The 23,612-nt window shown below is 37.3% G+C and overlaps 1 protein-coding gene across 3 annotated transcripts in view; it reads left to right on the forward strand.

Annotated features, from left to right (window-relative positions):
• The window catches only part of CHN1 (chimerin 1), a 200,560-nt gene that overhangs the window by 114,141 nt on the left and 62,807 nt on the right, over window positions 1-23,612 (forward strand). The window contains exon 6 of one of the 3 annotated variants that reach the window (XM_061434899.1): window positions 2,616-2,904. The exons of 1 other annotated variant lie outside the window; for it this stretch is intronic. In XM_061434899.1, the coding sequence (XP_061290883.1) occupies window positions 2,616-2,904 (289 nt within the window). Of the gene's footprint in view, window positions 1-2,615; window positions 2,905-4,936; window positions 4,961-23,612 lie in introns of those variants that run through there. One more of the 3 variants, XM_061434926.1, reaches the window with a different exon arrangement.

Genomic DNA, 23,612 nt, shown 5'->3' on the forward strand with positions numbered 1-23,612 from the left:
GCCTCAGATAATGTAGTGCTTGCTATAGGATTTACTGTTGAAAAAACCCAAGTCATCAGTGCAGTTCAAACCTGTGTTGTTCAAGGGTTAACTGTATGTAACTTTATCTTAAATATTCTTATGTAATCCTCACAGTCAAGTAATGTTACTTTGTATAGAGTAATGTTATTCCTGTATCTTGGTGCAGAATCTGAAGAATGATTTTCCCAAAATCTCCTCACTGAGTGGCAGATCCCAGGATATAAACTTAATTTGTCTGATGCAAAAGCCTGAAGTTTTTTGTTAAACACAAAGGAACCAGGACTTGCCTTCCCCTGTCCAAACCCTCTTTCAAGACTGCAAAGGTCTTTTGTACTGGGACATAAACAATAACTCAGATCTTATGTGGGTTTGAGTGTATATGTTAGATCTTGTTAAACATTGAGTTTCTTGGTTTTCATAATGTGAGGGGGATACTGGACTGACTTGGTTTCATGTATCACTGTATAGAAATGTAACTTTTCTGTATATGAATAAGGTCATATATATTATTATAATCATTTTTTAGAAAACCACCTAAAGATAAACTTGTTAAAATTCAGCATTTCGTCTTGTCTTTGTGTTGGAAGTTGGGAATCATGCACACAATCTCTTAAAGTCACTAAGTTGAGAACAAACTTACTTAGACTTTTTTGCCCAATAACATAGAAGTAGCCAGGAAACCCCTCCTTGAATGGCTTGGAAAGAGCTTCATTGTAAAAGGTCAATAAGTCTAACCTTAGATTTCCACTTTTTCAGTTAACCATCCCACCCCTGTGAGGCCAGTTCAGCCATCTTCCCTTCTGCCCTCTGCTCCCATACTTAGCAGATTTCAGAAGACAGTTGAGTGACAAACACCTGCCACCGTTGCTTAGATGGTCTTTAAGTGCCATGCACATTGTGAAACTGCTTATTTGTAAAATCTTAAGCCCCTGTGGAATAAAATGGTCTAATCCCTTACTGAACTGCCTTGAATGCAAGTGAAATATAAAAGAGCTTAATGTTAAACAATACTGTGTTTATTGCTGTATGAACCTTACAAAAATTATAAAGTGGCTTTCTATGTTTATTTTGCAGTAACAATGAATATTAGTGAAGAGGAAATAATAAAAGCAGTGCATTTAACTCAAAAAAAGTGTATATTTAACTTTGGTATAGAAATTTTACCTTCCAACTTTTTAGACATACATCATAAGGGAAATTTACTTGGGAGAAATATCTCTTTAACGTTAGAGGAAAATGAGAATGGGAAGTGGAATTATATGGATCATTCACTTGAATATAAACTAAAATTTAATTGCTTTTAAAGAACCAAAAGCTAGATCAGTTTTATTTTAGAAGAAGGACCAGCATGTATAGAATATTGGGTTCTATATTAAATAACTATTAAAGTCTAATTTGAATGACAGAATCAGAGATACCTCAGGCCATTATTTAAAAAAAAAAATGATTCATTTTGTAGGGCACATTTAAACTGAAATCTTAAGAAAATTCTCACTTCTGTCTTCTTGAAATGTAACCTATACCAGAATAGTATTGTTGCATAAGTTTGCAGTTCTATTTAAACACTTAAACAGCTATTAATTTAGTGTTTAGTTCATCTCTGTTCTGTGTATTTTTAACAGTGAAATTAAATATATCCTTTCTGATTTGTTTGGTTTTAAATTAGGCTCACCCAGGGCTATCTTCCAGAGACTGTGAGATGGCCCTTAGTGCCTTTTGGCATCAGCTTTTATTAAAGTCAGTGCATGTTCTTGTCTTTGTCATCTTGGAAGGACATTAGGCTAGTTGTGCCAACTTGGATCCATTTCTGAGGTTTACCGCAGGAAGCAAAATACTGAAATTATCATAAACCATTCTTCTTCAGTTTTTTTTTAAATGCCACTGAAATGTGACTCTGAAGTAAAAATAGAATTTCTCGAGTCCAGTAGTTTATGACTTACATGCCCTGTATGTATTCCAAGCATCTCTTGCCCAGACTCAGCATGCAGACAGAAGGATGACTATGTAAAAGAGAAGAGCGTGTCCTTAACCCACGGCTCAAAATAGCATAAGTGTGTTTCTGTGCCATCTTGCTCTACCTATGACTCAGGTTCTGGAATCAGCTCTTCTTTAAATGATTGCTGGCATCACACCTAGGTGAGCCCTTAGTGGTGCTTTCCCACTAAAAGACATGAATGCTGGGATCCGAAGTATATTGAATACTTTTACTGATCAACTTGGAAAGAACATGCTAATACAGAAATGTCATATATAGTTGACCAGTTGATTACTGACTGTGTTCTAATAGTATATGAGGTTTATTTTCCACTGTTTTTCCTAGAGTCATAATGAAGTGGCTTAAAAAGATAAATAAGAACAAAATTTACCTTCTAGGGTAGGCCTGCTTTGGTCTAATTATCCCTCATTGTTGCAAATTCATTCTTTGTGTTCAAAAGTTTAACTTTCCATATTCCAGACGATTCATAGAGATTAGTCACAGTTTATTTAAACAAACAAAGAAGACACACACAGAGCAATAGTTTTAAATTTTTTTTTCGGAAAGAATTCACTTGCTTACTTTTCTTAAAAACATCTTTCCCATTTCATTGAGGCAGATTTGGAAGTCAAACCAGAAACTTCAGGCTCTACTACGATGGAAAGCACTTTGTTGGGGAGAAGCGCTTTGAGTCCATCCACGATCTGGTGACTGATGGATTGATTACTCTCTATATTGAAACCAAGGCAGCAGAATACATTGCCAAGATGACGATAAACCCAATTTATGAGCACATAGGATACACAACCTTAAACAGAGAGCCAGCATACCAAAAACATATGCCAGTCCTGAAAGAGACACTTGATGAGAAAGATTCTACAGGCCAGGATGGGGTGTCAGAGAAAAGGGTAAGCTACCATGAAACCACACTTTATCTTCTTCTGTTTGGGGTCCTTATAAGAAAACCGTTATTGCCAGAAGAGATTGACTTCTCCATGGTGCTTTGGAAAGGGTGTGCCTTTTCCTTAATGTCTAGTTTCTGTGATGCTGAGTTTTGCATATATCTGATTCTTACTCAGTTAAAATATGTCAGGTGTGTTTTTGTACTCCTGATTATTTCTTGTTTTATCAGTTTTACAGTTTTAAAAATTTGTTGGAAAAATGGCCAACAAATTTTATAGTAAAAAAGTTTGAGTCTTAATCAGAAGCATAACTTGTACTAGCTATATTACATAAAAAAATTAAGGGGGTTACATTATCAGTTTGTTTTCTTTAAAAGTAATTTACTTTATAATTAGTTTTCTTCTTTAGAAGATCGATAGATAACATGTATTTTTAAATATACATGGTTAAATTCAGTTTTTCAATAACTGTTACACTATTTTGAGAATCAGTCTTGAGTAACAGGAGAATTTACCTCTTTATGGACTTAGAAAGTAAATCAGGAAGATATACTTTTCTATCATTATGAAAGACAGTTTAAGGTTTTCATTTGTCTTAATTGTAATATATTTAAGGTTAACATCAGAACCTTTAATTCCTTGGCATTAAAATAATTTTACCTTGAAAATTGTCCCTAGTCTCCCTTTAATCCCCCAAGAAAAAGAATGAGAATTTCCTCATATTTAATATTGTGTGGGATTTAGTTGGGAAAGTTTTATGTTTTCTAATTGTAATTGTTTTAATGAATTCTTATATTTTTGAGTATCTTAAGTTGCCATATTAAATAAATGTATTATATAGTGATTTGAGCTTGATTCTGTCACCAAATAGATTTGTGCGTAAATTCTATCATTTTACCAGTTGCGTGAACTTCAGCAAGTTACTTAAATTCTCTGTGCTTTAATGTTCTTTATTTGTAAAATTGTAATAATATTCAGCTTTGGAGGATTGACTGAGATAGTATGTATAAAATAATCAGACACTTTGTGTTGTGACACAAAGTAAGCACTCAACGTGAGTTTGAGGGGAATGTTACTATGACAGTCATATTACCTCAAGGCAGGATTCTAAAATATTGAATGCTTTCCATTATCTTGGAGTATTTAGGTACAGAATGGAAATTTCAAATGTGCATTGTCTAACCTAAATCTTAATTTCTGGCAGATCTTAGAGTGGCATTTTGTGGCTACAGAGAAACCCACATATTAAATTATAGACTATAGCAAATGGTTTTCATATACTTAAATTTGTTAGGAACTACAGATCTTTTTTGGAAGTAACCAGAATTTAGAATCCTAAGTGCATGCTGCATTTAATATTGTTCTTTGCACTCAAGTTCCCATTTTCTCATTTTTATTTTTCATTCATGGCATTTTTTTAGTAATGCTTGTATTTAAATATCTAGCACTGATATTATGTTATGAAGATGTGTCTAGAATATTCTAAGTTAACATCTGTAAAATATTTTTTTAAATGTCTGTAAGTCTTTCAAATTGGGTCAGCCTAATGATAAACTTTGTTGATGTGTTCTGTATACATTTTTCTACATTAAGGGACTCAAGTTAAAGACACTTAGTTATTTAACATTAACATAGGGCTAGTCATTTAACCTCATAGTGCCTTGGTTGCCCCTCCTACACAGTGAAAATAATATTCACAGAGGCAAGAGACTGAGGTATAGCTAGCGCCTGAAAGAAGCTTTTAGTTCTAAGAGCCATGATGCCCTCTATATTCTGGCAATATTACCTGTATCATTACCTGGATTTTTGTGCTGAAGGCCAGTGGCATAGAGTGAAATAGCTGGCCCTGGAAAGTGTTTCTCTTCAGCAAACCTTGATTAAGAATCATCTCTTAAAAACTACCTCTTTGTTTTAAGCTGCATGCATCTTAAATCTAGTTGTCTTAAAATCTACTCACTCAAAACTAGATTTATTTTATTTACAGGTGTCATCCAACAGGGCAGGGATGATGACCTGTTCAACAGCTTGAAACATTGATTCCCTGTCACAGTGGATGACATTTGTAAGTAAAGACAATCATGTTTAAATGGTTTAAAATACCTACTGACACAAGTGCACTTTGATAAATATTTTACTGGGTCCTGAATAGCTAAATCCCCTTATCCATCACTCCTTTTTCTCAGAGGTGGAAGATGTTGGCTTTGCAGGAGCTAGTATACTGTTATGGAAAGGATACGAGCATTGGAATTAAGAGCTAGGTTCTGCTACAGGCATTGTCACTGGGGCAAGCTTTTTTCACCTCTCTTGAGACTGTGTTTCTCCCTTTAAATAAGAGGGCTCTGGACTAGATGACATCCACGGTTTGGTTTATATAGTCTATGATCCTTCTGGAGGCACAGGCTTTGTATGAGAACACAGCACAGGAAAGAGCACTAAAGTGAAGTCTAGAAAGGTGAAATCTGTTTCCAGTGTATCTACTAACTGTATGACCTTGAGACAAATCCCTAACCTGTCTGAACTTCATTTTTTCAATGTATAAGACAAGGGTTTTTCTACAAAACAGTAGTTTACAGGATTTTAATAAATACTGCAGAAAGGGTTCTGTGCTCAAATAGGTTTGATAAAAATGAAGTTTTTTTAAAAAAAATAAGCTTAATCATTTCTTTTCTGTAGACTGTACAGCTTTGCTAATCCCTAATGTGCATTGTGACACTCAAGAATTCTCCCAAACTTATCTGAGTCACCTTACCCCTGTTCAGAACATTTTGGAGAATAATGTTTCATGAAACCCACTTTGGGAAGTTTTGAGCCAGATGATCTCTTAAGGTCTTTCTTTGTTTTAGAATTGAAGGATGAGAATTCTACATGTGTTTTTTTCAGTCCTTAAGGTATTTAAGTTGAGTGTCTGAGCTTTTGTGGAAGGTTGACAGGATGGATTTTTTTTTTTAACATGTATTATTATTTGTTATTTTGGCTGTGATCGGCCTTCATTGCCGCACACAAGTTTTCTCCAGTTGCAGTGAGTGAGCAGGGACCACTCTGTGTGGTGCAGCACACACTTCTCATTGTGTTGGCTTCTCTTACTGCAGAGCACAGGCTCTAGGCACGTGGGCTTCAGTAGTTGCAGTGCATGGGTTCAGTAGTTGTAGCACACAGGCTCGGTTGCTCTGTGGCATGTGAGATCTTCCTGGGCCAGGGATTGAACCAGTGTCCTTTGCATTGCAAGGCAGATTCTTAACCACTAGGCCAACAGGGAAGCCCTGGCAGGATGGCTTTATGGCCATAACATTTTTTTTTCCCTAAAAGGTTGTTTTGTTTGTTTATTTTTAATTATTATTAACAATATTAATAATAATAAATATTTATTATAATTGGAGGCTAATTACTTTACAATATTCTGGTGGTGGTTTTTGCCATACATTGACATGAATCAGCCATGGGTGTACATGTGTCCCCCATCCCAAACCCCCCTCCCTCCCCATCCCATCCTTCTGGGCTGTCCCCGTGCACTGGCTTTGAGTGCCCTGTTTCATGCATCAAACTTGGACTGGTCATCTTTCACATATGGTAGTGTACATGTTTCAGTGCTATTCTCTCAAATCATCCCACCCTCGCCTTCCCTCACAGAGAACAGTTTCTTCTTCCAAGTAGTGAATATAGTGCACTTGCTTCAACAGGTCCTGGACTATGGCAGAACACAGTGGTTTTGTGATGATTCTGCACTTACTAGTAATGTGGCTTTACATTCTCCAAAACCATGCTTTTGAAAATGTCTCCTGTAACTGTTAATAATGCATGTTGTCAAATAAAATACATAATTTGCATTTCAAAAACCGTCCAGTCAGTCAGAACTCTTGACTCTAGCCAGAACCTCTTTCCTTTTGGATTAATCCTCTAAGCTCAAAACCTGTCTCATATATAAGGATAGCCTGTGATGGCAAGAGGGGGCAAAATCAGCTTGTTGGTTTTATGGAAGTTCACCAAGCTAAATAACCTATGTGTGTCTGTGTGTTTATACATGTTTCCCTTCCCTAGAATTTTGGAATGAGTGCAATTCTTGATATGTTTGTAAAGTATGGTATATATGGTATGTATATATGGTGTATATATAATTTAAGGAATTTCCTGTACATTAAAATTTTTTTTTTCAAAGACTTCTTTGGGGATCCCTAGACTGCATACGTATTACAGAGCTTTGTTGAAATGAAAGCCCTACCAAAAATGCTATAACTGCTGGAATTCTTTGGTTAGCTTCGTAAAGTGACAGGAGTTTTTATCCCCTGGGAAAGCAGACGGAGCATGGACTGTCTGGTTTGCTAATTGTCTTAGTCTCCCACAAAGCCACTCTTCCCAGTGTTTTTACTTTGCTTAAAAATACATAGAGCACATTTTCTGTTTCTGTATCATCTCAATGTAGAAATCATAAGAAACCCAAACTTAAATTTAATCATTATAAAAGTAACAATATCAGAGAAGTGGGCAGCATGAAACAGTCTGAAGAAAACCATTTGATTACTGGATTTTGTGTTTTCTTGGCCTCTGGGGCCTCTTTTTCTTCCTTGCTCCTCCCCACGCTGTGCTCCTCTTGTTCTCCTTTACTCTGCCTTTATCCTCGTCCATCCCTCTTCCCCTTGCCAGGTCTCTCGTGTGGTTGGTTCAAGGTTAGGATCAGTTGTTCAGGGAGAACAGACCCTTAGAGAACTGCCGCATGGGCCCAGCGTCACTTATTTGTATTAAAAAATCAATTGAGTAATTTATGAGGAGACTATAACTTCCATACAGAACTTCTCATAGTGGGTTTGTCCTCTTCTCAATGACCTTCTTAAGAAACCAAGTACAGTTTTTAAAAGAAAGAGCCTGTGTGATCAGGTGTATGCTAAGTCACTCAGTCGTGTCCAACTCTTTGCCACCCTAGGGACTGTAGCCCACCAGTCTCCTCTGTCCATGGGATTCTCCAGGCAAAATACTGAAGTGGGTTGCCATTTCCTCCTGGGGAAAATGGCATTTCCTCCATCTTCCCAACCCAGGGATCAAACCTGCTTCTCTTACGTCTCTTGCATGGGCAGGCGGATTCTTTACCACTAGTGCCACTTGGAAGCTGGCATGGTCAGTATATATATATATACAGATATGTGTGTTCTTAGCAAGCCCTTAATCTCCCTAGATCTCAGTCTGCTGTAGCCTTTAATACTCATAACCACCAGTGCAATGGAATCCATAGACCTTTTTTTTTTTTAAAGACTACAGTAGGTCTATGGATTCCATTGCACTGGTGGTTATGAGTATTAATGAGATTTTGTAAAGTGGCCTTCCTTGTACGTGACACGTTATTGCCCTCTAGGCTCAGAGTGATCACCAACCAGATGCCGATTCATGGTCTCAGTACTGTTCCCCCACCTTCACTAGAAACAGCATGTGTAGGATACTCTTCAAGATCTGTCTTTTCAGTGCTTCATCGGCCCTCTGAGTTCACAAGATAACATCCAAAGGCTCCTACTCGCTTCATCACAAAGTGGAGTCTCTTAATAAGACTGTCATTTTAGTTGTAATGTTTTTCAGGTCATGTGTTTTTAGGGAAATACGGGCTACAAAGGAATTGTTGGTATGTAGTAGTGATTGCAAAATACTATAAACTTGTTGAAGTTAAATTCTATCACTGTGGACTCTTTGCTTTCTTATCTGTAATAAGGACTAATCTGTAACAATGACAGAGAGTTCTTATGTGCAGGGAGGAAGATCTTCTCTGCCCTGCTGGAGTCTTGAACCTGAGCCAGGAGCACTGAGCCAGCCCTCTTCTGATCACCAGCTGTCTCCCTTGCCATTCCTCTATGACCTGGGCTGGGTCCCATGGCAGGTGTTAGTCACAGTCAAATTGACGGGAAAGTAGGGTGTCCCCTGCTCTCAGAATCTTTAGAATGTCTCTGTGCAGCAGGGAACGCCATTCTTCATTCCACAGATATACCATCTGATATATGGTATATATATAAAATATATATTTTCTAGACAATTTTAGAAAAATTGTCTTTGTGACATGAAGTAGCTTGTGAAGGGCGGTGGATGGAGACACATCTTTAGGGATATGCTCAAAGAAGCCGACATGGCAGAGGGCGTCTCCCCAAACTCACAGTACCAGTCATGTGTCAGGACAAGCTAGACCCCACCAGAAAATCTCATGCTTGAAATAATTGATGAAAATTCAAATGTGACCCAGGAAATTGTTTGTGTGAATCTCATCTGTCCTTCAATAATATCACCCACAGAAAGGATTAGTAATTGAAAGCCATTAGGGAAAACCAGATGGAAAGAGGAAGATGGAAGATAAACATCAGTTCCTCAGCTCCAAAGAACCAGGCCAACGGAAGACCAAATTATAATTTTCCAAGCCAGCTGCAGTTTTGGAAGATTTCTGTGTCTGGGCCAATTAAATAAATAAAATAACTCTTAAATCACTGGTTTGAGGGTTTGAAAAGGAAGCTACTAGAAATTCTTTCACAATTGCTATTTTAGAGCCTTTAGAATTTTGGTGAGGAAATAATCATTGGTGGCAAGATCCCCATTCATTAGCTTCATGGAACAGAAATCAACTCTGCTGACCTCGTTGGTCACAGCATTTGGGGTCCCAAGCAAGTAGAGGCTGTCATGGGATAATCTGGCCTTCCCATGTTGCTGTCTAACTAACTTTGTGGACCCATTCTAAAAGAGTCAGCTCACTAGTTTTAGTAAATACTTATATCATACCTTATGTTCAATGATTTGGATCTGTAATTTTCATCTTCTGCTTTTTGCTCCATATTTTCCCCTTCTATTTGAAGTCATCCTCTCTCCCCCTACTTCCCTGGTAGCTCAGGTGATAAAAGTGTCTGTCTACAATGTGGGAGACGTGGGTTTGATCCCTGGGTCGGGAAGATCCCCTGGAGAAGGAAATGGCAACCCACTCCAGTTCTCTTGCCTGGAAAATTCCATGGATGGAGGAGTCTCGTAGGCTACAGTCCATAGGATCGCAAAGAGTCAGACACGACTGAGCGACTTCACTTTCACTTTCTCTCCCCCTAATATTTAGACTCTTGGAGACTGGTAAGTCATAGCTATGGCTTGAGCCTTTTTGTGAGTTATGAAAACTTAATGTTTTTTATATGGCCTCCTAAGTTAGTCCTTAACTCTTCTTGGTTTCCTTAAAGTTAACTTTGTTGCTCAGTCGTTTCCAACTCTGCGACCCCATGGACTGACTGTATCACGCCAGGCTACCCTGTCCTTCATTATCTCCTGGAGTTTGCTCAAATTCATGTCCATTGGATCAGTGATGCCATCCAACCATCTCATCCTCTGTCATCCCCTTTTTCTCCAATCTTTCCCAGCATCAGGGTCATTTCCAGTGAGTCAGCTCTTTGCATCAGGTGGCTAAAGTATTGGAGCTTCAGCTTCAGCATTAGTCTTTCCAATGAATATTCAGGGTTGATTTCCTTTAGGATTGACTGGTTTGATCTCCGTGCAGTCCACGGGACTCAAGAATCTTCTCCAGCACCACAGTTCAAAAGCATCAATTCTTCGGTACTCAGCCTTCTTTATGGTCCAGCTCCCACATCCATACATGACTACTGAAAAATCATAGCTTTGACTAGACAGAACTTTGTTGGCAGAGTGACGTCTCTGCTTTTTAATATGCTGTCTAGGTTTGTCATAGCTTCCAAGGAACCAAGTGTCTTTTAATTTCATGGCTGCAGTTACCATCTGCAGTGATTTTGGAGCCCTCAAAAATAGTCTTTCACTGTTTCCATTGTTTCCCCTTCTATTTGCATGAAATAGGACTGGAGGTCATGATCTTAGTTTTCTGAATGTTGAGTTTTAAGCCAGCTTTTTGACTCTCCTCTTTCACTTTCATCAAGAGGCTTTGTAGTTCCTCTTCGCTTTCTGCCATTAGATTGGTGCCATCTGCATATCTGAGGTTTTTATATTTTCCCCACCAATCTTGATTCCAGCCTGAGATTTATCTAGCTATAACTTGAACAAGTTATCATAACTGGTCAGAAATGCTCAAACCTGAGTTTTATATTGGAGTTATTAAGATTCTTTCAATAGCAAGTTATAGATGTCTCTAATGGCTACTGCTTGTACCCTTGTTTGTGTATCTCTTTTAAAATTTTTGTGCTGCTACATTACAGTAACTTGAATGAATCAACCCTGTTATCTTCTATTTCCTTAGCTTCTAGAACCATCCAGTGAAAATCCACTAATGCTATAGATTTGCTGGTGACCTATTTTATATTATTTAATTTTATATCTCATACAACTTAAACATTTTCCTTGATGATTTCTAAGTTTCTGTACTTATATACCAGCAATGTTTGATGAAAGGTCACCTTTGCTGTCGAATTTCTCTCCAAAAGCAGAAGCTTTAATACAAGCTGCAGATTGTTTAGCACCTTCTTAAGAGATTTACAACTCCTTCTTCTTGCCCACTCAACAGGAAGGGACCCCTAAGTGTGGGTATATTCATAGTTTGCATCATAACTTTAGAATGACTCAGGGCTGTTGTGCAAGTTCATAGTAAGGAAACAACTGATGCCCTAGCTCTTGAGAAAGTTCTTTTTTTCTATAAATGGGGGAAACTCTACAAATGAACCCATACCTCTTTATAGGCTCATTTCCCAAGAATTCTTTATAAGTGAATTTTATTGAGTATCTTTTACATACTGTAAAATGTATTCAGTTACATGTACAATTTGGTGACCTTTGACAAATGTATGCACCTGTGTAAAGCCCCACCTGCAATCAAATATAGAACATTTCATTGCTCCAGAAAGTCCCAAGTGTCCCTTTGTAGAAAATCCCACCCCTCACCTCCTGCCTAAGGCCACTACTGATTAGATTTCCATCAGGACAAGAAATGTGTTTAATGGTTGATATGACAGGTGACGTCCTATTTAATGTTTTAGTTTTCTACATTTATAGCACTTCTGACCTCTTTTTTTTTTTTTTTTACTTTTTACTTATTTTAAAACTTGTCATCTTATTATTTTTAAATACCTATCTTCCTGATCTCTGTTAGATACAAAATTTTTCAGGTCATGTATTTTTAGGGAAATATAAGCAACAAAAGAATTGTTGATATGTAATAGTGAGTGCAAGATACTATAACTTGTTGAAGTTGAATCCTATCACTATGGACTCTTACTTTTTAACCCATAACAAGGAGTTTAATAATGTTGGGGGCATAGTCAGAGAGGGCTCTTAGATGCAGGGAGGAAGAATCTGCTGGCATCTTGGACCCGAGCCAGAAGCACTGAACCAGCCCTCCTTTAACCACTGGCTGTCCCCCTTGCCATTCCTCTCTGACCTGGGCTAGGGCCCATGACAGGTGTTAGTCATGGTTAAGTTGATGGGAAAAGGTGTCCCCTGCTCTCTGTGAACTGTACTACATGGTCTGAGGTATAATAATGAGAAAAACTACCATTTCTGCTTCCTCCTCCCAGTCTACTCCAAGGGAAAAAAGGCATTCTTTGTGGCAGTGATATGCTTCCAAAATTCCCTGTGGAACACCACTAAAGCATTTTTTCCAGCTTTGTAGAGACTGCTAAAGCACTTAGATTTTTCTGTCTACAATCCTTGAAAGCATGCAGTTGTAACCCATTCAAGAGTCCTGTAGACCAGAGTTCTCTGCCCAGTCCCAGTGGAGAATGACATTCTCTTGTGTAACAAGCCTCCACGGGGAAGACTATATAGGTCACATAAAACTCCTGGAGAAATGGTTATAACTTTTCTCCCATCTCCCTCAGAAAAGCCTGTTGGAATGGGAGTGAATGAGAAAAGTGAAAAACAGTAAGAATATTAAAAATCCCAGTATATCCTGCTATTGACAGGTTAACATAACCAATAATATTCTGCTGTTTGCCCTTCAGACAGCAGCCAAACTGAGTGTTTTATATGTGAGTGTGTTTGTATATGTGAATGTGTGTGTGTGTGAGGGAGAGAAAGAGAGGGCCAAACATGTATCATTTACAGTTACCAGTTCTAAATTAACAAAGCTTTTAAGAGGAAAGGATTTCCATTAAATTCCATCTGCAGGATATACAAGAAGGACTTTTCTGAAACTGTTACTTAAACCAGAAATATGTTACAGTCTTGTGGACTTAACATTCAAATTTGCCACTTATTTCAGTGTGAATAGTAAACTTCCTTCGTTTCCTTTTAGATAAAGCACCACCCCCCCTACCAATGCCTTTGCCAATGATTATGTCTGATGATTGCCTAATTAATTTGCCTAATTAATGATTATGACTTATGCTTTAGTTTAGAAGCAGTGTTCATAGTTACTGCAAAGGGGCTTTGTTTTTTTTTTTCTATTTTAGATTTTTATTTACTTCTCATTTTTTTAAGCTACCCAATTTTTATTCTTTTTGTAGTTTTTAAATTAATTTTTATTGAAGTATAGTTGCTTTACAGTGTCTTGTTAGTTTTTGCTGTACATCAAAGTGAATCAGTTATACATGTACATGTATCCACTCTTTTTAGGATTTCCTTCCCATTTAGGTCACCACAGAGCTATACAGTAGGCTCTCCTTAGTTATCAGTTTTATTTATAGTAATGTATATATACGTCAATCCTAATCTCCCAATTCATCCCACCCCCGCTCTGCACTTGGTAACCATAGTTTGTTTTCCACATCTGTGACTCTGTTTTGCTTTGCAAATAAGTTCATCTGTACCATTTTTCCAGATTCCACATATAAGCAGTATTATTTGAGTCTTGTTCTCTCTTTATGACTTCCTGCTTTTTTAAATTCATAGTGATATTGGGCTGTAAACAAGGGGTTTTCACTTTGGGTTTCATACAAGAATATTCTAAACTTTTAAGCTAATTTAAGTTTTTTCACTCCAAGAATGTGTAAATAGTAATGGATTCTTAACATTTGACTTAGTGTTAACTCATAAAAGAAGTTCTGTAGCCCTGTAAGCTAATAACTTTGAAGCAGTCCACAGCATCTAGTTCAAATGCCCTGTTTATGCTATTCCCTTTCTCCCTTAATTCCTTATTTTTTGAGATTTGTTTTCCATAAAGATCCACCTTTACTCGTCAGATAGAAGCACTTCAGAAGGAGCTTTGATTATCACATATTACCTTCTGTTTATCCAGCCCCTCCTACACACACTCCCAAAACTGTTTTTTGTTTTTTTTTTAATTGAGCATCTCCTTGGAACAGGAGATCAGGATCTTCATCTTATGACTTTGATGCTGTCACTTTAAGCATGTCATCAACTTCTCTGAGCCTCAGTTGTAAAATGAAGGACTCAACTTCAGAGATGACATTCAAGTCCCTCTAGGTATCACTCGTAAATTTTTTTTGTTAACCCTGAAGAGGTTTCTCAGACTTAAGATTCTGTACTTCTGAGAACTTATTATTTAAGAGGTAGAACAGACTAAAAACATGCAGATTTTTTAAAATTTGTATTTACTTTGGCATATAGTCAGTGTACAGTATTGTGTTAGTTTCCTGTGTACAGCACAGTAGTTTAGTCATATGTGGAGTGGGTAGCCATTCCCTTCTCCAGGGGATCTTCCCAATCCAAGGATCAAACCAGGTTTCCTGCATTGCAGGCGGATTCTTTACCGTCTGAGCTATCAGGGAAGCCCCACACGTATATTTATTCTTTATAGATTATTTTCCCATATAACTTATTGCATAGTATTCAGTAGAGTTCCCTGTGCTCTATAGTAAGTCCTGATTGATTATTTTATGTATAGTATGTGCATATGTTAATTCCAGTCTCCTAATTTATCCCTTTCTTGCTTCTTTGGTAACCGTAAGTTTGTTTTCTAAGTCTGTGCATCTGTTTCTGTTTTGTAAATCAATTCATTTGTATCATTTTTTAGATTCCACATATAAGTGATATCATATGATATTTGTCTTTCTATGTTTGGCTTCACTTTAAATGATAATCTCTAGGTCCATCCTGCAAATGGTGTTATTTCATTCTTTTCATGGCTAAGTAGTATTCCATTGTATATATGTACCACTTTTTCTTTATCCATTTACCTGTTGATGGACATTTAGGTTGCTTCTGTGATTTGGCTGTTGTATACAGTGCTGTAAGAACACTGGAGTACCTGTGTCTTTTCGAAGTATGGTTTTTTCTGGATATGCCCAGGAGTAAGATTGCTGGATCTTCTAGTAGTTCTATTTTTAGTTTGAGGAGCCTCTGTACTGTTCTCCATAGTGGCTGTACCAGTTTACATTCCCACCAACAGTGTAAAAGGGTTCCCTTTTCTTCACACCCTCTCCAGCATTTGTTTGTAGATTTTTTTTTTTTTTTGGATGATAGTCATTCTGCCCTATGTGAGGTAATACTTTATTGTAGTTTTGATTTGTCTTTCTCTAATAATTTGTAATGTGGAGCATGTTTTCAGGTGCTTTTTCACCATCTGTATGTATCCTTTGGAGAAATATCTATTTAGATCTTCTGCCCATTTTTTTTTAAATTGGGTTGTATGTTTTTTATATTGAACTGCATGAGCTGTTTGTACATTTTGAGATGAATCCCTTATTGGTTGCATTGTTTACAAATGTTTTCGCCCATTCTGTGAGTTGTCTTTTCATTTTGTTTATGGTTTCTTTTGCAGTGCAAAAGCTTTTCATTTTAAACGTGCTGATTTAGGTACAGGCTTGACTCTGCTTTAAGTCTTTGAGCTGGTCATGTAATTTTTTTGTTTGTTTTTTGCTTCAGGAAATTGAAGATCTCTTCTTGCTCCTCAGTATAGATCTCCTAAAGTTATAAAACTAGGAACAGTAATAACTATCATTTATTGAGCCTCTTTATGTGAGAAAGTTGGCTAAATACTTTACGCGATTATCTCCTTTAATCTCTATAGCAATCCTTTTGAGGGTAGGTATTATAAGTATCTTTGGAGATGATAGGTTTATGGTGAGTTATCGAGGGATTGTATAGGTGTGTTTTAGTAAGGCATCCTTTGTTTTGAAATATGAAATCACAGAGGATAACCAGACCCTTCCACCAGATGCCCCTTGATGTCATTGTGGAGACTGAACATTGGACTCTGTTAGTGTCTAAGTAGATCACTGTATTTTGAATAATCGGGTTACTCAAAATAGAGAAGTTAAAACATCCTGGAACCTGTCCAAAGGAAGTTGTAGTTCAGATGGGCCCTTCACCCACTGAGGCATGTTACTGTTGAACTGGAACTCTTTATGTTGTTTTTAAAGTAAACTCTTATCAAATATTAAAAGAAGAAGATTCTGCCTTACAGAATAAGAGAGCTTATGTTCAAATTTTAAATGTAAAAAAAAAAAGCTATCCTTCTCTATAATGTAGCTTAGTTCTCTAAAAGTTGATTGTATCAAATGCTACCCTCCCTTCTTTAAGTACCACAGAAGTGTACAAATCCAAATAGTCTTGTTCCTTTCATAGGAACAACAGCAACACAAATAAATAGGAAAGGATTTATACTTATGTAATGTAAATTATACGTAAATGTGCAAAGCTATCACTTCAGCATGTGTATTTTAAATTGCAGTATACTTAATAAAATGAGCTCTGGATAAATTTCTTTTAAGTTTGTATAACTGAACCATATTAAATGAGTAACATAATTTATCTATGTATTAATGAAATGTAAGATTTATAATAAAGCATGTCACATTTATTGTATTTATGATTAGTCAGCACGCTTTTACATTTTCAGTAGTTCACTTGAATTCAGGTTGACATCTAAAGGTTTTCATCATTTCAGTCTTCAAAGTGCTTATTAGCATTTCATTGTCAAAGTTGGTGCTTACTTAGCTCTTTGAAACTGACAAGAGACCTCTGAGTTGACAGTCACCTCCTAAATAAACAAGATTTTGAAGGCAGTTGAAGTGTCTTTCAAATCAGTATTCCAGAGACTATATGTAAAACTTACTGTGGAGAGTTTATTATAATTTAGAGGCAAAAAGAAAAATAAAAACTCTCTCAGCTTTTAAACTCAATTTGAGTTTATCATTCTTGGTATCTCTTAGAAGCAAGGAAACCAATAATAAATAATAAAGATTTAATCAAAGATATTATTATTGATATTAGTACTTTTTGAGAAGTGAAACAGTGAAGAAACTTTTAAAAATTTAATGTAAAATAAATTTCTGGGAAAGTTCTAAAATATATAGTCATGAATAGTTTTTTTGTTTTTTTTTTTATTAAAGTGCTAAGTCAGATCAGTGCTCTCACCAATGAAACTTAATATACAGTAGGGATACCTACAGAAATTTTGATTCAATAGAATCAACATGGGACCCAGATGTCTGTTAATATAATTGTCTCTCTCTATATTGTGTGTGATGTGCATGAGATCCTGTGTGTAGTAAAGGTTATGCCTTATGGGTTAGGTCAGTGATTCTCAAACTTTTTGGACTTAGGATCCCTTTACACATAATATTAAGAACTGGATTCTTTTAAATGCTTCTACATTCAGTATATGGTAGTATGTTATTTTGGTTGAAGTATATGAAAAAATCTGACCTCATACAAATAAACATTTGGTACAGGAGTGTCTTAAAAGCCTTTTCAGATAATTTGGATGTTTTTCTTTGATACACCAAACTGGATAAGTGTAGTTTCTTAAAGATTACTTGCAATATAGAATCTGAAATGTTGTAAATAAGCATTTCTTATTCTGTTACACTAAAATCCATTGGTCTGTCTTGAACTCTGAATGGATCTTTCAACTTAACCACATGCATTGGTAATTTGGAAAATAATGGTTCACTGAGTTATTTAGGACTTTCAAACATTGAAACATTTCTGTGTATGATACAAAATCACATTTCTTAGTATCATCCATCATTCATTTCATCAGAAAACTCATTAAGTAGTGGGATGCCGTCACATTCAGTGTGGCAGACACAAAGTCTACAGAGTTCTTATTTTCATTTGCATGTTTGGATTTTATCACTGACTGTCATGTTATTTTCCTTGAGGTGGCAGGCTCATTTGTTCATTTTTGAGAAAATTCCAAGTCTCAGTAATCAGCATTTATGTTAGTTGTTCTTCCCAGTTAAAAAGTAGTATTCCATGGAGAAAGCCACCAACTCCGCTTGCAACTCAAACAATACTTCTCCTAGAGAAAACCATCCCCACAAAGTCCCAATTGCCTTTTACATCATTTGGTATAATGCTGACTCTCTCTTTGGGATAGTTTTTCAAATGTAGGGATATAAAACTCTAAACATAATCCAGAGTAGAAACAACAGAAGAGACAAAGTTAGGAAAAACTGTCTAAATATGTGACCCACAGTAACTCATTTAATGTACTGATGTTCAAAAAAAAACAGTACGACTGGTGTAAAATGTTGCAGTAAAATCTATACTTAGTATCTCAAAACCAATTTCTTTTGAAAAGGAAGACAACAGAGAAAACGCTGTTCAAATGATGACATGCTTTAATATTTCCAACACTGGAAAAGGCAACTAAAGCATCCACTTAAAAATGTACAGCTGATCCTGCAGGAAGAGATATTTTAGGCAAGTTATTTTTTTAACATCATATTTCTTAATGTCTTCCTTATTAATTCATGCATTTGAAAATAGTTTCATCTTGGAATTTTCCAGCAAGTTTTGAGTTTGAGTTCATAGGAAGAAAAATAAACTTTAGGCTCATTAAAGGTAGATATTACCAAATTCCCTTTTCCATATAACATTCTTTTGGAACTCATCAGTACAGAGGGATTTTCAGTTCAGTTCAGTCGCTCAGTCATGTCCAACTCTTTGTGACCCCATGGACGTCAGCACGCTAGGCTTCCCTGTCCATCACCAACTCCCAGAGCTTATTCAAACTCACGTCCATCAAGTCAGTGATGCCATCCAACCATCTCATCCTCTGTCATCCCCTTCTCCTCCCGCCTTCAGTCTTTCCCATCATCGGGGTCTTTTCTAATAAGTCAGTTCTTAGCATCGGGTGGCCAAAGTATTTCAGCTTCAACATCAGTCCTTCCAATGAATGAATATTCAGGACTGATTTCTTCTGGGATTGACTGGTTGGATCTCCTTGCAGTCCAAGGGACTCTCAAGAGTCTTCTCCAACACCACAGTTCAAAAGCATCAATTCTTTGACGCTTAGCTTTCTTTATAGTCCAACTCTCACATCCATACATGACTACTGGAAAAACCATAGCCTTGACTAAACGAACCTTTGTTGGTAATGTCTCTGCTTTTTAATATGCTGTCTAGGTTGGATATAACTTTTCTTCCAAGGAGCAAGCATCTTTTAATATCATGGCTGCAGTCACCATCTGCAGTGATTTTGGAGCCCCAAAAAATAGTCTGTCACTGTTTCCCCATCTATTAGCCATGAAGTGATGGGACCAGATGCCATGATCTTAGTTTTCTGAGTGTTGAGTTTTAAGCCAACTTTTTCACTCTGCTCTTTCACTTTCATCAAGAGACTCTTTAATTCCTCTTCACTTTCCGCCATAAAGGTGGTGTTATCTGCATGTCTGAGGTTATTGATATATCTCCCGGCAATCTTGATTCCAGGTTGTGCTTCATCCAGTCCAGCATTTTTCATGATGTACTCTGCGTATAAGTTGAATAAGCAAGGTGATAATCTACACCGTTGACATACTCCTTTCCCAATTTGGAACCAGTCTGTTGTTCCATGTCCAGTTCTAACTGTTGCTTCTTGATCTGCATACAGATTTCTCAGGAGGCAGGTCAGGTGGTCTGGTATTCCCATCTCTTGAAGAATTTTCCAGTTTGTTGTGATCCACACAGTCAAAGGCTTTGTCGTAGTCAATAAAACAGAAGTAGACGTTTTTCTGGAACTCGTTTGCTTTTTCGATGGTGCATCGGATGTTGACAATTTGATGTCTGGTTCCTCTGCCTTTTCTAAATCCAGCTTGAACATCTGGAAGCCTGGCTTGAAGAATTTTGAGCATTACTTTGCTAGCGTGTGAGATGAGTGCGATTGTGTGGTAGTTTGAACATTTTTGGCATTGCCTTTCTTTGGGATTGGAATGAAAAGTGTCCTTTTCCAGTCCCATGGCCACTGCTGAGTTTTCCAAATTTGCTGGCATATTGAGTGCAGCAATGAGGGATTTCATTCATCCATATATTTTCATGGCATTTTGCACTGTTCCTCCAATAATAGTTGTTTTGGTCCTGCATATTAATTTAAACCATGATTCAACCATCTTTGGAATTGAAAAATGGCAGTTCATGACTCTCAGACATCCTTTGTATTTCAGGTGGCACCTGTTCTCTTAACACAACAAATGTTTTCAATTCGGTCTTATCCTGTAGTCAGCTGTGTTGCTAAGATACCTGTGTTGTCACACATTTTCTCTTTAACATGTTTCCAGTTCATATTTGCATACATTTCGGCTGTCAAATGAGGAAAAATTATTTAAGATGCTTTGCTGGTTTGCACCTCTGGTCAGCAGTTACTTTTTATTTTTAAATCAAGCCAGAAGATATTGTTTAAAATGGCCATTTTCTTTGTGTTTAAATCTATTCTGGCCATATCATAAGACCAGAAGCTGGCGCCGTTCAGATAGGCATTTCTCTATAAAAGAATTCAGCAAGGCTTGCTAATGTACTTTGACGGGGTGCTCGTTCCTTCAATATTCAGTATCTGCTTTGTTCCACGCATCGTGTTAGATGATAAGACTGATGCTAATGATGTCAGCAGTGTCCTCAACACTACCACCACCTGATCTTTGAGAGCTCTCTGCATTCTGGGAACTGAACATACAGGCTTTGCATACATTCCATATATTGTCTCATTCCGTGAGGTAGGTTATATCCTCATTCCAGTTTTACAGAGGAAGAAACTGAGACTTCTCCTAAGATCCAGTAACTAGTAAGTGAAGTTGAGATTCTTTTTACAGAGAAGCCAAGCTCCTAACTACTTAATTATAAATAACACTGAACTTTAGATTAAAATTTGTTAAATTGTTTTAAAGGGTGATGAAACAGATTGAATAGGAGAGTTTAGAAACAGCAGCTCTCTATTTTTTGAATTTATTTTTTATTGAAGTGTAGTTGATTTACAATGTTGTATTAGTTACAGGTGTACAGCACAGTGATTCAGTTATATATATATTCTTTTTCAGATTCTTTTCTATTATTATAAAATATTGAGTATAGTTGTCTGTGCTACACAGCTGGTCCTTATTGGTTATTTTATATATAGCAGTGTGTATATGTTCATCCCAACTTCCTAATTTATGCCTTTTGCCTACATGCATGCTAAGTCACTTCAGTTGTGTCTGACTCTTTTCTACCCTATGGACTGTAGCCTCCCAGGCTCCTCTGTCCATGGAATTCTCCAGGCAGGGATACTGGAGTGAGTTGCCATGCCCTCTTCCAGGGGGGTCTCCCCAAACCAGAGATCGAACCCACATCTTCTGTGGCTCCTGCATTGCAGGTAGATTCTTTACTGCTGAGCCACCGGGCAAGCCCAATTTATGCCTCTCCCATCACTTTTTGGAAAGATCCCCTGGAGAAGGAAATGGCAACCCATTCCAGGATTCTTGCCTGGAAAATTCCAGGGACAGAGGAGTCTGGCAGGCTACAGTCCATGGGATTGCAGAGAGTCAAATACAACTGAGCGACTAACACACACACACATCACTTTCCCCTTCGGTAACCATAAGTTTAAGTTTGTTTTCTATTTTCTGTGTGTGTGACTCAGTTTCTCTTTCATAGATAAGTTCATTTGTGTCATGTTTTAGACTCCACATATGTGATATCATAAGATCTTTGTGTTTCTGAGTTCAGTTCAGTTCAGTCGCTCAGTTGTGTCCAACTCTTTGCGACCCCATGAACCGCAGCACGCCAGACCTCCCTGTCCATCACCAACTCCCAGAGTTCACCCAAACTCATGTCCATCGAATCGGTGATGCCATCCAGCCATCTCATCCTCTGTCGTCCCCTTCTCCTCCTGCCCCCAATCCCTCCCAGCATCAGGGTCTTTTCAAATGAGTCAACTCTTTGTATGAGGTGGCCAAAGTATTGGAGTTTCAGCTTCAACATCAGTCCCTCCAATAAACACCTAGGACTGATCTCCTTTAGGATGGACTGGTTGGATCTCCTTGCAGTCCAAGGGACTCTCAAGAGTCTTCTCCAACACCACAGTTCAAAAGCATCAATTCTTCTGCACTCAGCTTTCTTTATAGTCCAACTCTCACATCCATACATGACCACTGGAAAAACCATAGCCTTGACTAGATGAACCTTTGTTGGCAAAGTAAAGTCTCTGAGTTACTTCACTTAATATGGTGATCCCTAGTTCCATCCATTTTGCAGCAAATGATATTTCTTCTTTTTAAGGCTGATTAATACTCCATTGTATGCGTATGTGTATGTATATTTATATATACACACTTCATTTTTTTATCCATTCATCTGTCGATAGACATTTAGGTTGCTTCGGTATCTTGGCTATTATAAATAAGATAGCAGCTCTCTGTGTGCACTATTTCTGATTAAAAAACAACTATATGATGTGTTCAGCAAAATTCCCTGTTGTTTGGGCATTAGAAGGCTTAGGAAGGCACATTCATAGTGGATGGAGAGCAAGAGAGAGCTGGGATGGAGAGTTGGATTGAACCTGCATCTCCTGCATGAATGGCAGATTCTTTACCAGTGAGCCATGGGGCAAGCTGGTAATATATGCATTGACCATTTCTGTACTTTCTTTTAATGAATTTGTGGGCTATATGCAGTGTTTGCACTTTTCCAGACCTCATGTCCAGAACCCAAATTCTTCTAAAGAAAAATGCATATTATAATTACTCATGACAGTGGCCATTCTGGAATCTCTGTTATAAATATAAGCCTTAGTTGATTGTTTACCCATAAGATTAGAATGGCTTTCCACCTTGTAAATTATGTATGTCTGGTGAATTTAAATGGAAAGTTGAATTACCTATTTCTAAAGACAGCTTAATTAGTTGCTCAAGAGACCCCTCTCTCAATTCCTTTGTTTGAAAGGTAGTTTTGTTGACTTGTTTTTATCTAAAACAAAAACAAAAAAAACCATGAAAACCCAGTGCAAAAATAAAACCAGGCATGCTGCTCAGTAACTTCCCTTGAAGTCCTGGGAGACATTTGATGAAGGAGCTGCATATATGTCAGGAAAAGGAAATATCACTTTACCCACTACCCTCAAAATAATGAAAAAGGCTTTTTAAATGCCAGAAATTAATCACCAAGGCTGACCTTACTTCTCTGGATGTTGTAAACCATTTGTCAGGCTTAGCACTGAATTGGGGAAGGTAATTTTCAGCTGTGAATATTTCTGCTTGCTGATGGTTCTGGGTCTTTGGAGCCCAGAGCCTTACTAAAGTAAGAGTCAGTCTCCTTACATACTGAGTGATCTTATCTCCAGGTCTCAGGAAAGCAGGGGGAATAGACAGAGAATAGGTTTGAATCGGGAGGCCCCACCATTGCTGCTTTGCTTATCAATTTCTGCCCTTGATCAAGTACCTTCACATCTTCGCACTGTCATTCTGCAAGATAGGAACGTGAGGATACAGTGAAATAATGTATGTGAATACAGTGAAATAATATGTATGAAAAAAGCACTTTTAGAATCTAAAACTCTGTCTAAACAAGTGCTGCTGGTTTGGAGGCAGTGTAAGAATTGGGCCCAAATTTTTTTAAACTGAACAGGCAGAAGAATACAGTAATTGAAGTTATTGTAGAATGATGGTAGAACAGGATTATGA

This window comes from Bos javanicus, chromosome 2 (genome assembly GCF_032452875.1).
Source record: "Bos javanicus breed banteng chromosome 2, ARS-OSU_banteng_1.0, whole genome shotgun sequence".
Classification (NCBI taxonomy): Eukaryota; Metazoa; Chordata; class Mammalia; order Artiodactyla; family Bovidae; genus Bos; species Bos javanicus.